Source organism: Esox lucius, chromosome 24, assembly GCF_011004845.1.
Source record: "Esox lucius isolate fEsoLuc1 chromosome 24, fEsoLuc1.pri, whole genome shotgun sequence".
Lineage (NCBI taxonomy): Eukaryota > Metazoa > Chordata > Actinopteri > Esociformes > Esocidae > Esox > Esox lucius.
Genome location: NC_047592.1, coordinates 8,330,179 through 8,343,075, shown reverse-complemented (window position 1 = coordinate 8,343,075; position 12,897 = coordinate 8,330,179). Strand labels below are relative to the sequence as shown.

At 43.5% G+C, this 12,897-nt stretch overlaps 1 protein-coding gene across 1 annotated transcript; it reads left to right on the top strand.

Moving 5' to 3' along the window:
* Positions 1 to 27: 27 nt before the first annotated feature.
* On the top strand, positions 28 to 12,880 carry si:ch73-40a2.1 (tyrosine-protein kinase receptor TYRO3). The gene is made up of 15 exons (XM_029117464.2): positions 28 to 414; positions 2,490 to 2,551; positions 5,995 to 6,643; positions 6,843 to 6,998; positions 7,293 to 7,628; positions 8,117 to 8,288; positions 8,381 to 8,475; positions 8,632 to 8,751; positions 8,882 to 8,962; positions 9,079 to 9,171; positions 9,302 to 9,423; positions 9,790 to 9,899; positions 10,335 to 10,494; positions 10,675 to 10,808; positions 11,475 to 12,880. Exons 1-15 carry the CDS (start codon positions 336 to 338, stop codon positions 11,827 to 11,829), a joined length of 2,724 nt encoding a protein of 907 aa, XP_028973297.2. The 5' UTR covers positions 28 to 335; the 3' UTR covers positions 11,830 to 12,880.
* Positions 12,881 to 12,897: the final 17 nt, after the last annotated feature.

Sequence of the window (12,897 nt, the reverse complement as noted above, 5' to 3'; positions counted from 1 at the left end):
TAGCATGCTTTTTTTTCACCTTAACTGACTTACACAGCCTATATTTGGGAGACAGGATTTTTCAAAATTAATGTAAATTGTAGGCAAAGTAACATTCCTTGATGTTTATTGTTATTATTCTACGAAGGGCGGTGGGGGAGTACTGGACAGAAATGAATTATCTAAACGATAATTCCAGTCCAAAAAACGTTCCACCATTGAATTTTGACTGCAATGTTTGTCATTTTCAGAAAGCATGATGTAGAACTTCCTCCAACTTGTCATCGTTTGACGACAGCGTCTTTTAATTTCTATTGACATTACTTCAGAGTATTGGAATTGTTTTCGCTGGCAGGATGTTTCCTGTCAGATGGAGCGTTGTTTGGCTATGGATATCTTGTGTCCGTACCTTTGCTCAATCTGCTTCAGAGGAAGGTAAGCAATAACAGGTGTTTAATATGATACGTCAGAATTACAGTAGGTATGTAGGTTACAAGTAAAAAGTAAGCTATTTTAACCCCGAATTTATTTATTTTATTACGCACTAAAAAGATGAATGGCAAATCATGAGATTGGGGAATAGTATTTAACCGAGTTTTGAATAACCCCGGACCATCTCGGACAACCGAAATTTGAGAGCGTTTTTATTAACGAATGTTTTTCCTACTAATTTTCGAAGTTAGATTGTCAAGAACTTTTTTTTTATGGACAGCCTTATATAAAAACGCAAACCTATTTCTGTTCATTCTGAAGATCATGGAATCCCAACAGTGATAAAACAAGGCTGAATACTAAAAGCTGGGGCATGCATACAGTTGTCACATAATACACCAGTACCAGTACTGTAGTAGTACTTTTGAGCTCATTCAAAAGCACATTTTGTGAACTGAACAAAGATTCCCTTCCTAAGGGGTGCTCCCTAAAAATTGTACACCTGTGCTACCTGGCATGGCAATGGGCCTTACCTGATTCGAGGGGTGTACACAAATATTTTACATTAAAATACTCTACACTTTGCCGGGCCCAGTGAAAAAGGTTTATTTAGTAAAGTGTGGGCTCACCGTCCCATGCATGATGTTGACAGTGTAAATATCAATGTAGTCGCAGTAATAGGATTATGCCCAGGTGCAAACCACATTGATATCTGTTCAAAAGGGAATTTTCAGATGAGAAGGAATGGAACAGGTACTTTTTTTTTGCTAGTCATGACAAGAGTATGAGCTGAGATACTACATTATTATACACTCACCTAAAGGATTATTAGGAACACCATACTAATACTGTGTTTGACCCCCTTTCGCCTTCAGAACTGCCTTAATTCTACGTGGCATTGATTCAACAAGGTGCTGAAAGCATTCTTTAGAAATGTTGGCCCATATTGATAGGATAGCATCTTGCAGTTGATGGAGATTTGTGGGATGCACATCCAGGGCACGAAGCTCCCGTTCCACCACATCCCAAAGATGCTCTACTGGGTTGAGATCTGGTGACTGTGGGGGCCATTTCAGTACAGTTAACTCATTGTCATGTTCAAGAAACCAATTTGAAATGATGGGGGTCTTCTGCTGTTGTAGCCCATCCGCCTCAAGGTTGTGCGTGTTGTGGCTTCACAAATGCTTTGCTGCATATCTCGGTTGTAACGAGTGGTTATTTCAGTCAAAGTTGCTCTTCTATCAGCTTGAATCAGTCGGCCCATTCTCCTCTGACCTCTAGCATCAACAAGGCATTTTCACCCACAGGACTGCTGCGTACTGGATGTTTTTCCCTTTTCACACCATTCTTTGTAAACCCTAGAAATGGTTGTGTGTGAAAATCCCAGTAACTGAGCAGATTGTGAAATACTCAGACCGGCCCGTCTGGCACCAACAACCATGCCACGCTCAAAATTGCTTAAATCACCTTTCTTTCCCATTCTGACATTCAGTTTGGAGTTCAGGAGATTGTCTTGACCAGGACCACACCCCTAAAAGCATTGAAGCAATGTCATGTGATTGGTTGATTAGATAATTGCATTAATGAGAAATTGAACAGGTGTTCCCAATAATCCTTTAGGTGAGTGTACATTAACTGTTGGTTACAAAATAGTCACTTGTCTGTTTAATTCGATTTTCAGATTAACAATGTTTTTGGTCCAGTTAATTGTCCTGGTAGTGATATGCCACTGTACATTAAACTGCTAAGATAATACAGCTGTACTTGTATTCATTATAGGGAAAAGGGAAGGACATGAGATAAGTTGCTTCTGTAAATATTGTGGACTGTCCTTCTGTGTTCAACATACACTACAGTTCATGCTAGACCACTACCTTCCTGTACTGTAGTTTACCTTTTAAATATGGACTTAGGGTTCCCTTGAAAATTAGGTTGATAATAATAAAAAAGCTAAAATTATTTGTCAGCTTTAGGGCTAGTTTTTTTATCTTAATTGTCCATATCTGTTCCTAAATATTTTGTCGTCCATACCCTCTTCTTGTTCCCCTCCCTTTCCCCTTCTCTCCGCTTCCTTCCAGTTGAACTGTTTAACTCAATCAATCAGGCCAGTCTGAAATGGAAATCTGATGCACCCAAAGCAGTGAGTATACTTGCCATTCTCTCTATGCCTGAAGCAGTGTGCAGAAGATCTTCTTAATCATTCACAAAATATATTCTAGGACGATTTCTCGATTGAGCATAGATGACAACAGATGATGACAGTGATCATTTTAGCCTACAGACAATTATATTTACAAAGTTTGTTTGAACTGCAGGACATGTAGGTCTTTTTTCATAATTCAGCATCCAAAGAAAATGCTTCAGGCACTACTGCTCCTTAAGTTTATTAGACAGAGGTAGAGAAACAAATCAATGGACCGTGATTTATCTTTAAAAGTTATATAAGGAAAGTTGATATCTCAAATAGTACGGCCGAAATCAGCGAATGAAATTGAGCTGGGCGGGTCTATGATTTTAGACGTCCATTAATCCCAAATGGAACATCAAACAACTATGAAAAAAAAACTTACTAGTACATGTGTCTCTCAAGAATGGACAGAAAAAGTCCCATACAGAAATACCTCTTGGGGGCGCTATAAACATCACTGATGTTTCTCACGATTTTGCCGTTAATATAAACACACTTAAATGACATCTCCTCCCAAACCACTCAACAGATTTGGTTGATAATTGGTGTAAAGGACCACTGGACCATTGTCTTTAAAATTTTTATAAGAAAAGTTGATATCTCAAACATTATGGCCTCCATTTTGACTTCTGTGAAAAACTCGTTAACAACATCTCCTCCGAGACTGCTGAACGGATTTGCATGCCGTTTGGTGTGAAGAACCTTTGAGCCATTATCTTTAAATGTTTTATAAGGAAAGTTGATATCTCAAACAATATGGCCGAAATCAGCGAAGGAAATTGAGCTGGGGGGGTCTATGACTTTAGATGTCCATTAAACCCAAATGGAACATCAAACAGCTACAAAACAAAACATCCTCGTAAATGTGTCTGCTAGGAATGGACAGGAAAACTCCCATACAGAAATACCGCTAGGGGGCGCTATAAACATAACCGATGTTTCTCACGATTTTGCTGTTGATAAAAACACACTTAAACCACATTTCCTCCGAAACAGCTAAATGGATTTGGATGACAATTGGTGTAAAGGACGACTGGTCCATTGTCTTTAAAACTTATATTATTGTAAATGTTTCTGGTTGATTTTCTAATTATGCATCTGTGTGCTATTTCGGGTATTATAGATCACAACCTGATGAGAATATTCTGTTAGCCAGCCGGCCCCTTGGGTATAGTGGAAACGTCCTGGTCCTTCAATATTTTATCCCCGATTCGATTCACTTCTCAGACATTCCAAATTCTGTATCTCATAAATGCTTTTCCACTAGGTGCTTTTCAGCCTTCACACAACAATACATATCTGAAATACCATCGTTTTCATTTATTTGCGAGAATAATTGTATTACGTGACCCTTTTATGCTGTTATTGTTTTCCAAAGAAAGGAACCAGCCATGGAGTGATTGGAGTCGTTATAAGTGATTGGAGTGATTGTTTTCGTTATAAATAGGATGCATAGCTATTAGCTAGCCATCTATAATAATCTTTGTACAACAGTACACTTTAGTTCCGTTACAAATGTTTTGTTGCCCACTTCATCTCAGCAAAATTGTAATGGCTGGGGTAAAATGTACATTTGGAGAAGATAGAGGGTTGAAGGGACAACCAGTAGTCCCTGTGGTGTAGTGGGGACATCCCTGTTCTGCAATATTCTGACCCTGGTTCAATTCCCTTTAGAGATATTCTAAATATTGTATTTCAGAAATGTATATCCACTCAGTACTTTTCACCCTTCACACAACAATTTATATCCCCTCTGTGAAACCATGATTCTCATATGTTTAGGAGAAGAATTGTTTTACGTGACCCTTATATACTGTTATTGTTTTCCAAAGACACAAATCAGCCATGGAGTGATTGGAGTCATTGTTTTCGTTATAAGTAATCGGCTGAACTAGGATTGCCTGGTTCCTTTTCTGGTCTTTATGTTTTGATTTCCTCTCCTTTGATTGGACATCCTGACAACTAGCGACATTGGGTATTTTCTCTAGTGAGAGCATGTAGTGAGATGCTTCCTGTGCCCCTCTTGGCCCCCTGAAACGCTACTCGCAGCTTAAATTGTTGTTGTGGCTGATCTTTGGCCTTTTGCAGTTTTTGAAAATAAATGTGCGAGAATGTGGGGAATGCGTTTGGGGATGAGTCAAACATCTTTGCCAACAAATTGGCAAACATCTATAACAAAACATGTTTTCGCTTTGCCTCAATGGGCTATTATGTGTAGACTAATGGCAAAAATAAATCAAATTACCAGTTATAATATAAGTCTTTTCCACAAAATGTGGAAAAGGTGAAGGAGACAGACTACTTTCCAAAGGCGCTGTATATCTGTTTCACCTCGCAACATTTGATTGTTTCAAGGCAACAATCAAATGCCTTGCTTGAGCAGAGCTCCACGATAATACACTTTTGCCAAGAACAAACAACCGTTAGCAAGGCAGACTGTCAATAGTTTGATTGGGCACAACTTTAAAGGTATTATCCGAACCCTTTAACTCTGAGGGATGGGTTTTATAAAGCACTATGTAGCTCCTGTCATGGTCTTCTACTTAAATGTAAAAGAAGTACTAATAACATGGAAAGAATTGGTGAACACAACACTTGCCATGCCTTGCTGTGATATCCTGGCGAAATCTTAGGGAAGAGAAATGTTTATCTACAGCTCCAGAAAAAATTAAGAGACCATTGCACCTTTTTCTTTCCTTTCCAAAAAAGTCAAAAAGGAACATTTTGAGTGAGGAACAGAGGGGTTAAAATTAAAAGACCACTGCAAATTGAACGCTGCTGTTCCTAAGTCAAAATTTCCTTTTCAACTTTTTTGGAAAGGAAAGAAAAGGGTGCAGTGCTCTCTTAATTTATTCCGGAGCTGTAATCAAGCTGTTCTTGAAATTGAAATGTTTCCTGACCTACAAGAAGGTGTGACAAGATATTGAGGTACTCCCTTGCAAGACTAATGTGATAGAAACTTAACCCGGCAACAATCGAACAGGTGCCTGTAATTAGTAATGCCATTGAAAAGAATACGTGCCCAGACCAATGAATATGGTGGAAGGAAGTCTCTCCCTCTGAAAAGATGCAGGATTATCTAACGAAGATGGGTGCTGCATAGGAGATGGGACAAATGGAAAATTGTCCTTGACATTAAACTGCAATTTCTATTTAATCAGTAACAGAAAATACACTGATATCATGTTTCCTAGTCACAGATACCAGTGTAAGGTATCTGTGACTTTAGGAAGGACCAGTGTAAGAGATCTGTGAGTCTAGGAAGGACCAGTGTAAATTATCTGTTTTGAAGGGGAAATATACTGTCTCCAGGAAACGGTGCCCTAGCCCTTTTTAAGGCACTGTCCCACAGTTGTCCTAATAGCAAGTTGTACCCTCCTCTTATATTACCACAGTGGACTGAGAAACTACTGAGGATGGGTTCAGAGACTGCTGTGCCAGTCTACCAAGCCTGTACTGAAAACAACATTGGCAAAAGCAGATCATTACTGACAAGTTGGATTCCGCGGAAGGATGCACTGCTCCTGCTGTTGGACCTCAAATTCGCCCAGGAAGAGGAGACATCGTCCAATCAGCTAAGTCCACTCCAGATCTACCTTCTGGAATCGGACTCTCCACTGCAGACATTCCAGAATTCCCGGGCTGCCAAAGAGATCCGAGCATCAAAGACCTTCACTGACAAAACAGCAGGGGATCAGATTAAGGAGTACCTGGAATACAGCTCAGGTTTAACGTTGAACACTAAACCCCTCTCGCGCGGCGGCTTCCATCTTGGATTCACCTACTCTGGGCCCTGTGTTCTCATCGCCTCGGTCAGGTTGTACTACAGGAGATGTCCTGGGTTTTTCAGCCACTTGGCTGAGTTTGAAGGTGCTTCTGCCGGAGCCCGGCCCGTAACGGGGTCCTGTGTGGAGGGGGCCCTGGTGCTGGGTGGGCAGGTGAACCCCCCTGAGAGGGAGTGCCATGCAGATGGGGCGTGGGGTCCCCTGCAAGGGGGATGCGCCTGCGCCCGCGGACATGAGGAGAAGGGGAACTCTTGTGTAGGTAAGTGGAGACCAACCGGAAACACTCTTAGTCAGGTAGATACACTGTCTGTATTTTGTGGTGGGAGATTTTTTGGTGAAACCGACAACTTGACTAAGAGCCAAACCGTTGTTCCTGGTCAAGTAACAGACACATTTTCTAAGGATTCTCGATTATCTGTGTTGTGGCCTTGGGACTGTTGTTGTTTTCCCTCTGACAGCCTGTAGAGCTGGATACTACAAGACAGCCAATAGCAGTGGAGGCTGTGGCCCGTGCCCAGCCAATAGCAAGACAGAAGGGGAGGGTGCGGATGAGTGTGACTGTGTCCTGGGATTCTTCCGTATCCAGAGCGACCCATATGCCTTAGAGTGCACAAGTAAGAAACAAAAGCAAGTTCCTCATCAAGCATGTTTTTTCTTTGTCATTTTGAAGAAGTTAGAATTTGGCACACACACAGGATGAGCTTATTAATAGTCGAGTTTCTGAGAATGTTTTCAATTCCTTCTTTATTTATCTATAGTTTCCATTACAGAGATAGGCAAGTGTTTTGTTCATTAGTGAGATAATGCTGTCCCAGAAATGAGTCAGCGAAGTTCTTTGAGTACAGAGCAAAGAAAAGTGTCATGATGATGTGTTCCACATATCTAAGACCTGTTTGTACCTTCCACAGAACCCCCCTCTGCCCCTGTAAATGTATCAGTCCACCATGTCACTGAATCAATACTGACTCTTCTCTGGGAGCCTCCTATTGATCTCGGGGGGAGAAAGGAAGTGTCATACGATGTGGAGTGCTTGGAAAGGGCAGGCGATTCGGACGCACTGTGGGTGGAGTGTGGGGAGGCAGTCGTCTTTTTCCCCGACTCAGCAGGACTGACTGTCAGTGCTATTAACCTCACAGGGATCAGCTCACAGTTTGACTACAAGCTGTCGGTGTGGGCACGTAACAATGTCACATTCCAGCAGGGGGCGCCAGCATCATCAGTGGCGTCCGTAATCATTCACAGATGTGAGTCTATCTGGATTACGTCATTGTGTTTATGGCCATTGCTGACACCACTTCAATAACTGCTGCTTCTGGTAACATCGCTGAGGGTGAACATGTCAGTCGTGATCGTGATACGGATGAATATGTCAGTCATAATCATGATAATGATCATACCATCATACTGTGATCATTTTGTCACTGGATCCTAGCATTTCGAGTTCGGATGATATCATCACATGCAAACAGTAAATTATTGAAACTGCTGTCGCTGATAATGCTTCTTAAAACCAACCACGACTCAGAGCAAACCATGAATGTCTGGCATGAAAATATGTGCTTGACAGTAAAAAAAAATCTCAACAGACTCTCTGGCTCTCTGTGTGTACACATTGAACTTAAAAAAAAAAAAGATGTATTTATACAGAGAAATCAATCTCTTTTGGATACGGGCCCTGAATTACAGCAATAATATAAACATACAAATGTCAAATTGGTGACTCTGCCTACAGGGAAATCAAGAGGGTTATACACTGCTGCACCCGTCTCGCTGGGCCCTAACCAGTCCAGAGTTAAGCGTCTCTTTCCATGGTGGGTCGTCGGAGCTCTACTTGGAGGCCTTCTGCTTGCAGCTCTGGTCGCTGTTGTTGTGTTTTCTCTGCGACGGAAATACATCAAGCTCGGGTAACCCCCACCCCCCCCACCCCCATCCCCACCCTTGGAGACAATGCCTTTGTGGTTTGCTTTGGATGTTGACGTTTGTGTGTCTTTCCCAGTCATGACCAGGAGGTGGAGCTGCTGCCCATTCACGCAGTTGTGTCCTATCGTCACAACGTGGAGCCACACTCTCCCCCTGTGGAAGTCAACAACAGTGAGTCTGGGAAACGGCCCGAAACTCGCTGAAGTGCCACAAATGCACGGTGTTCCTTGCGATCGTTAATTTTGACGTTCTCTCTCAGTGGCTAATAACGCTTTTGTCTCCCCTTTTCATCCACCTCTCCTTCCTCCTTCCTCTGGTCTCCTATAGCGGTGTCGCAGCCCAGTGCGGTCCAGTTGCTGTCGGGTGTTAGTGACAGACTGCTGACCAGTCTGAGTAAAGTCCTGGTGGACAGGAACCAGCTGACCCTGGGGAAGGAGCTTGGAGCTGGTCAGCCAAGGGGACAAAACAGTCTCCTCTGTTCTACTTCTCCCTGCGATTCTCGTTCTATCTATAGTCGGCACGTCCAGGGAGTTTCTTTTTAAGTGAATTGTAATGTGTTTTGGCTCTGTACTTGCAGGAGAATTTGGTTCTGTTTATGAGGGGATCTTTAATCCAGAGGAGGGGGTGGTCATCAAAGTAGCGGTCAAGACAATGAGAGGTACGTCTCATTCAGGGATGTCTGGAATCATCCCTGTGTAATGTTAATCTAGAGTCTGGACAGTTCCTTAAAAAGGTATGGCTTATGTTGTGCATGTGATCCCTGTGTGGCTTCAGTTGGAATCCACAGTCGGGAGGACTTAGAGTCATTTCTCAAAGAAGCGGAGATCATGCAGCACTTTGACCACACCAATGTTGTCAAACTTCTTGGTAAGACTCCTTCAGTAGCTCACCTCACCTGAAGCAAATTTTATTCCACATTCCATCCTTCACCCACGTTCTTCCTGCAAGGATTGTTGTTATCTGAAAGTTGGGTGCAACATTTATGTTTGTCCTGCAGGGGTCACTTTGGAGCAAGAGCAGGATTCCCCGCTGCCAGTACCTCTGGTTATTCTGCCTTTCATGAAGCATGGAGACCTGCGGCGATTCCTCATCGCTACCCGCTATGGGGATATTCCCATGGTGCGAAACACAAACATTTTAAATACTTTTTTTTAAAATCCATAAATCAAATTAAATATCAAAATATCTCAAAGATGCCTCTGGTGTATGGACACTTCGAGATAGAGACAGAACCTCCTGCTCCGGGCAGCTGGGTTGGCCAATGCGCCTGAACCAGAGCACTGCCTAGACAACTGCTCTGCCTTTCTATTTGTCAGGCCCGCAATCTGGAGGCCACACACAGCAAGCCTGTGGCCGAGATGTAAGCTCTATCAGCCGGCGCCTGGTTTGTGGAACCTGTAATCTTGCAAAAGCACAGACCCAAGGATGTGCACAGTCTCTGAATTAAATGTGTGATATGAACGATTGCCTCTTCCCTCTGCCCAGTTTGTTCCCCTCCAGAGTCTCTTGCGCTTCATGATTGACATTGCGGCCGGCATGGAGTATCTGACTTCGCGGGGATTTCTGCACAGGGACCTGGCTGCACGCAATTGCATGTGAGTCCAACAGGGGGCGCCAGTCGGCCGGTGGACACATTTCACACAGGTGCTTCCTTGTTCAAGGGAAGATAAGGCTTCCTTGTTCAAAGGAAGACTGCATCTCTGTCCACACCATTGGTATTCAGCCGTGGGCATTTTGTGAGACGGAAGCTACCGACAATTTAATTGAGAACGGGTTAGGTTCTTGGACTACCTGGTATAAAGGCCACACACACTGATATCGGGGTAAGGGGAGGGACGGTTACAGCTTGTCGGTAACTCAACTGAAACGGAGTCCAGTCACAGTGAATGGACCTTAAGATGGTCAGGTTAAATGAAAAAATATATACTTAGCTGTAAGTGCATATGAATAAATAGTATAATGTAGTTGACTAACACTGTGTATATGTGTGTGTGTGTGTGTGTGTGTGTGTCTGTGTGTGTCTTTCCCAGGTTGGGGGATGACCTGCGTGTCTGTGTGGCTGACTTCGGCCTCTCCAAGAAGATTTTCAGCAACAATTATTACAGACAGACAGTGGCCACCCGCATGCCCATCAAGTGGATGGCAATGGAGAGCCTTTCAGAGTCCATCTTCACCATCAAGAGTGATGTGGTGAGTGACTCGTGACATGGAGGACCAAGAGGTGACTGGCCTGAGGTCTGATCGGCTCAGAAGACGGCAAGGAGTTTTCCCAGCCTGTCCAGGAAAAACTCTGGGTCCTACTTAAAGTATTATGTGTTTGTAAAAACACGTCAGGATTAGTGTGTCTGTGTGTATGACCTTTTGTTTCAGTGGTCATTTGGGGTCACCATGTGGGAGATTGTGTCCAGGGGAAAGACACCGTATCCAGGGGTCCACAACTACGAGCTCTTGGACCTGCTGACTGCTGGACACCGACTCAAACAGCCTGAGTCCGATGACAAACTGTAAGATATCGCTTTATTTATGTCTACTTTGTGTGCCCTTTCTTGTTATGGAAACGGTAGGAAAATGTTGCAAATTGCATATTTGTCTGGTGAACTCTGTGAGTACAATAATTTTCTGAGACCTTTGTGTATATTATTTTGAAACTATGAACATGCTTCAAAAAAATGTGCATGAACATTTACATAGACACATGAGGAGATTCCAGATTCCCACAGATTTCTTGACATTTTAGGCCTTTTTTTTTTATCCTTAACATGCTGCTGGATTCTTCCCAAATATCTATTGGCTAGCTTTCGGACCGCTCAGAAAGCTATGTGGCCCCAACTAATTAAATCAATGGGAGCCCTTCTGGCACGACAGCCTGTAACTGAGAATCTGGCATCACGGAGAATGTGCACAGAGGTGACATTGTCTGTGTCATTAACAATATGTTCCCCCTGCTTCTCTCTCCCCCTCGATATCTCCATCCATCTCTCTGGTACCACACTGCCTGTCTTTACCCCCTTCTCACTTTCCTTTTCCGCTCCCCTCCTCCGTCTTTTTCTGCACTCTATTTCTTTATCATATCTCTCTCAATCCCCCTTACATTTCTCTGCGTCTTCCTGCACTGTAAAAATATATTTGACCTGTCTCTCCTCGCCGCTTCGATCTTATCTCCTCCCAAGGTATGAAGTGATGCTGCATTGTTGGCATAGTGATCCGGGACAGAGGCCTGGGTTCTTGGAGCTGGGGGAGAGGCTCAAAGCCCTTCTGTGTGAGCTGCCCCCTCTGGACGCCAGCCTGGAGGCCCACTACATCAACCAGGGGCTGGAGGCCGCCACTAACAATCCGGACGGTGTTGACCGAGCCGAGGACGAGCCAGGTTATGAGGGGGGCACGGCAGGGGGCGTGGCAGGGAACGTGTACCTGCCCGCCCCCGTGGCTGTCGCTAAACCTGCATGGAAGAAAGAGGCACTGCCGGAAGACGAGGATGGATATCTGTGTTATCAAAGCGGATCTCCTGTGGCGAAATTGGATTAGGGTGGCTGTTGTGTTGGTGTGTGTGTGTGTGTGTGTGTGTGTGTGTGTGTGTGTGTGTGTGTGTGTGTGTGTGTGGGGTTGGGGGGGGTTGCAGAATCATGCAGTTGATGATTCTGCAACCCCCTCAAACAATTCAATCCGGCCTTAACCTGGCAAAAAACGTCACTTTCTTTGGCCACCTCTGGAGAAATACCCTAAAAGACAAAACCTGTGGCTGCAAAATTCAGACACGGACAGCCCGGAAGACCAGTCACATTTTTGGGGGGTTGGGGGGCATGGAAACAGGGGACAAAGTGCATGATGTCTGAGCTGGGGCCCCTGGGCACTTCATGGATATGGAGGTAATGGAAGAGCACCTCCCGAGGAACCAGAAAAGGCGACTGGAGAGGAAAGGTTAAGTGTGAGCCGGCCCTCAGTGATTCAGATATGTGGCACCTATCCCTCCATTATTACTACACTTGGAAAGGCCCTCCAGGTCCCCGGATATAATCAATGTCTTACCTTTTGTCTCTTCTGATAAGTGCACATTTCTTCCAGTGTTAACTCAAGAAGTGTACTGTATCCACTTTGAATGTCATTGTTTCATCAGCTATGCAAAGCAGATGTGGTGTTGATGCACTCTATTTTAGCGTTTAGCTCAGTAATAGGCATCTTGAATAGGTAGGCCACCGTTAGACCATCATGGAGCATTTTGGGAAGGTGGAGGACTCAGCCATCGTCTTTGCCCCTACTTGTATGGTCACTGGACATCTTCATAATCATAATTTTCTTAACAATATGTGTTGTAAATTCAAAGTAAATAATTGCAGCAACAATTGTGAAAAAATTAATAAAAAAGAGGGGAGGTTTTGGTCGCTCTGTTTAAAAACAAATGCAGCAGCCCTGATACAGTGAGTTTCCTACCCTGCCATGTAACCAAAGATGAATATTGCATTCTCTACTGATTATTGCTGTGCCTTCTGTCTCACCATATACTGTAAATACTGTTTGATGGTCTATTGACTACTTTAATGAACTTTGATACTTTAAAATATACCTTTTAAGTTTTAAAGATGCATTCCAAGGCTT

What these genes read in the sequence shown, in the direction of transcription:
- si:ch73-40a2.1 (XM_029117464.2), top strand. Translation starts at nt 336, where the DNA reads ATGTTTCCTGTCAGATGGAGCGTTGTTTGGCTATGGATATCTTGTGTC. An exon ending in CCCTGTGGAAGTCAACAACA is followed by an intron (nt 8,476 to 8,631) that starts GTGAGTCTGGGA and finishes GGTCTCCTATAG; the next exon opens with CGGTGTCGCAGCCCAGTGCG. An exon ending in TCACCATCAAGAGTGATGTG is followed by an intron (nt 10,495 to 10,674) that starts GTGAGTGACTCG and finishes CTTTTGTTTCAG; the next exon opens with TGGTCATTTGGGGTCACCAT.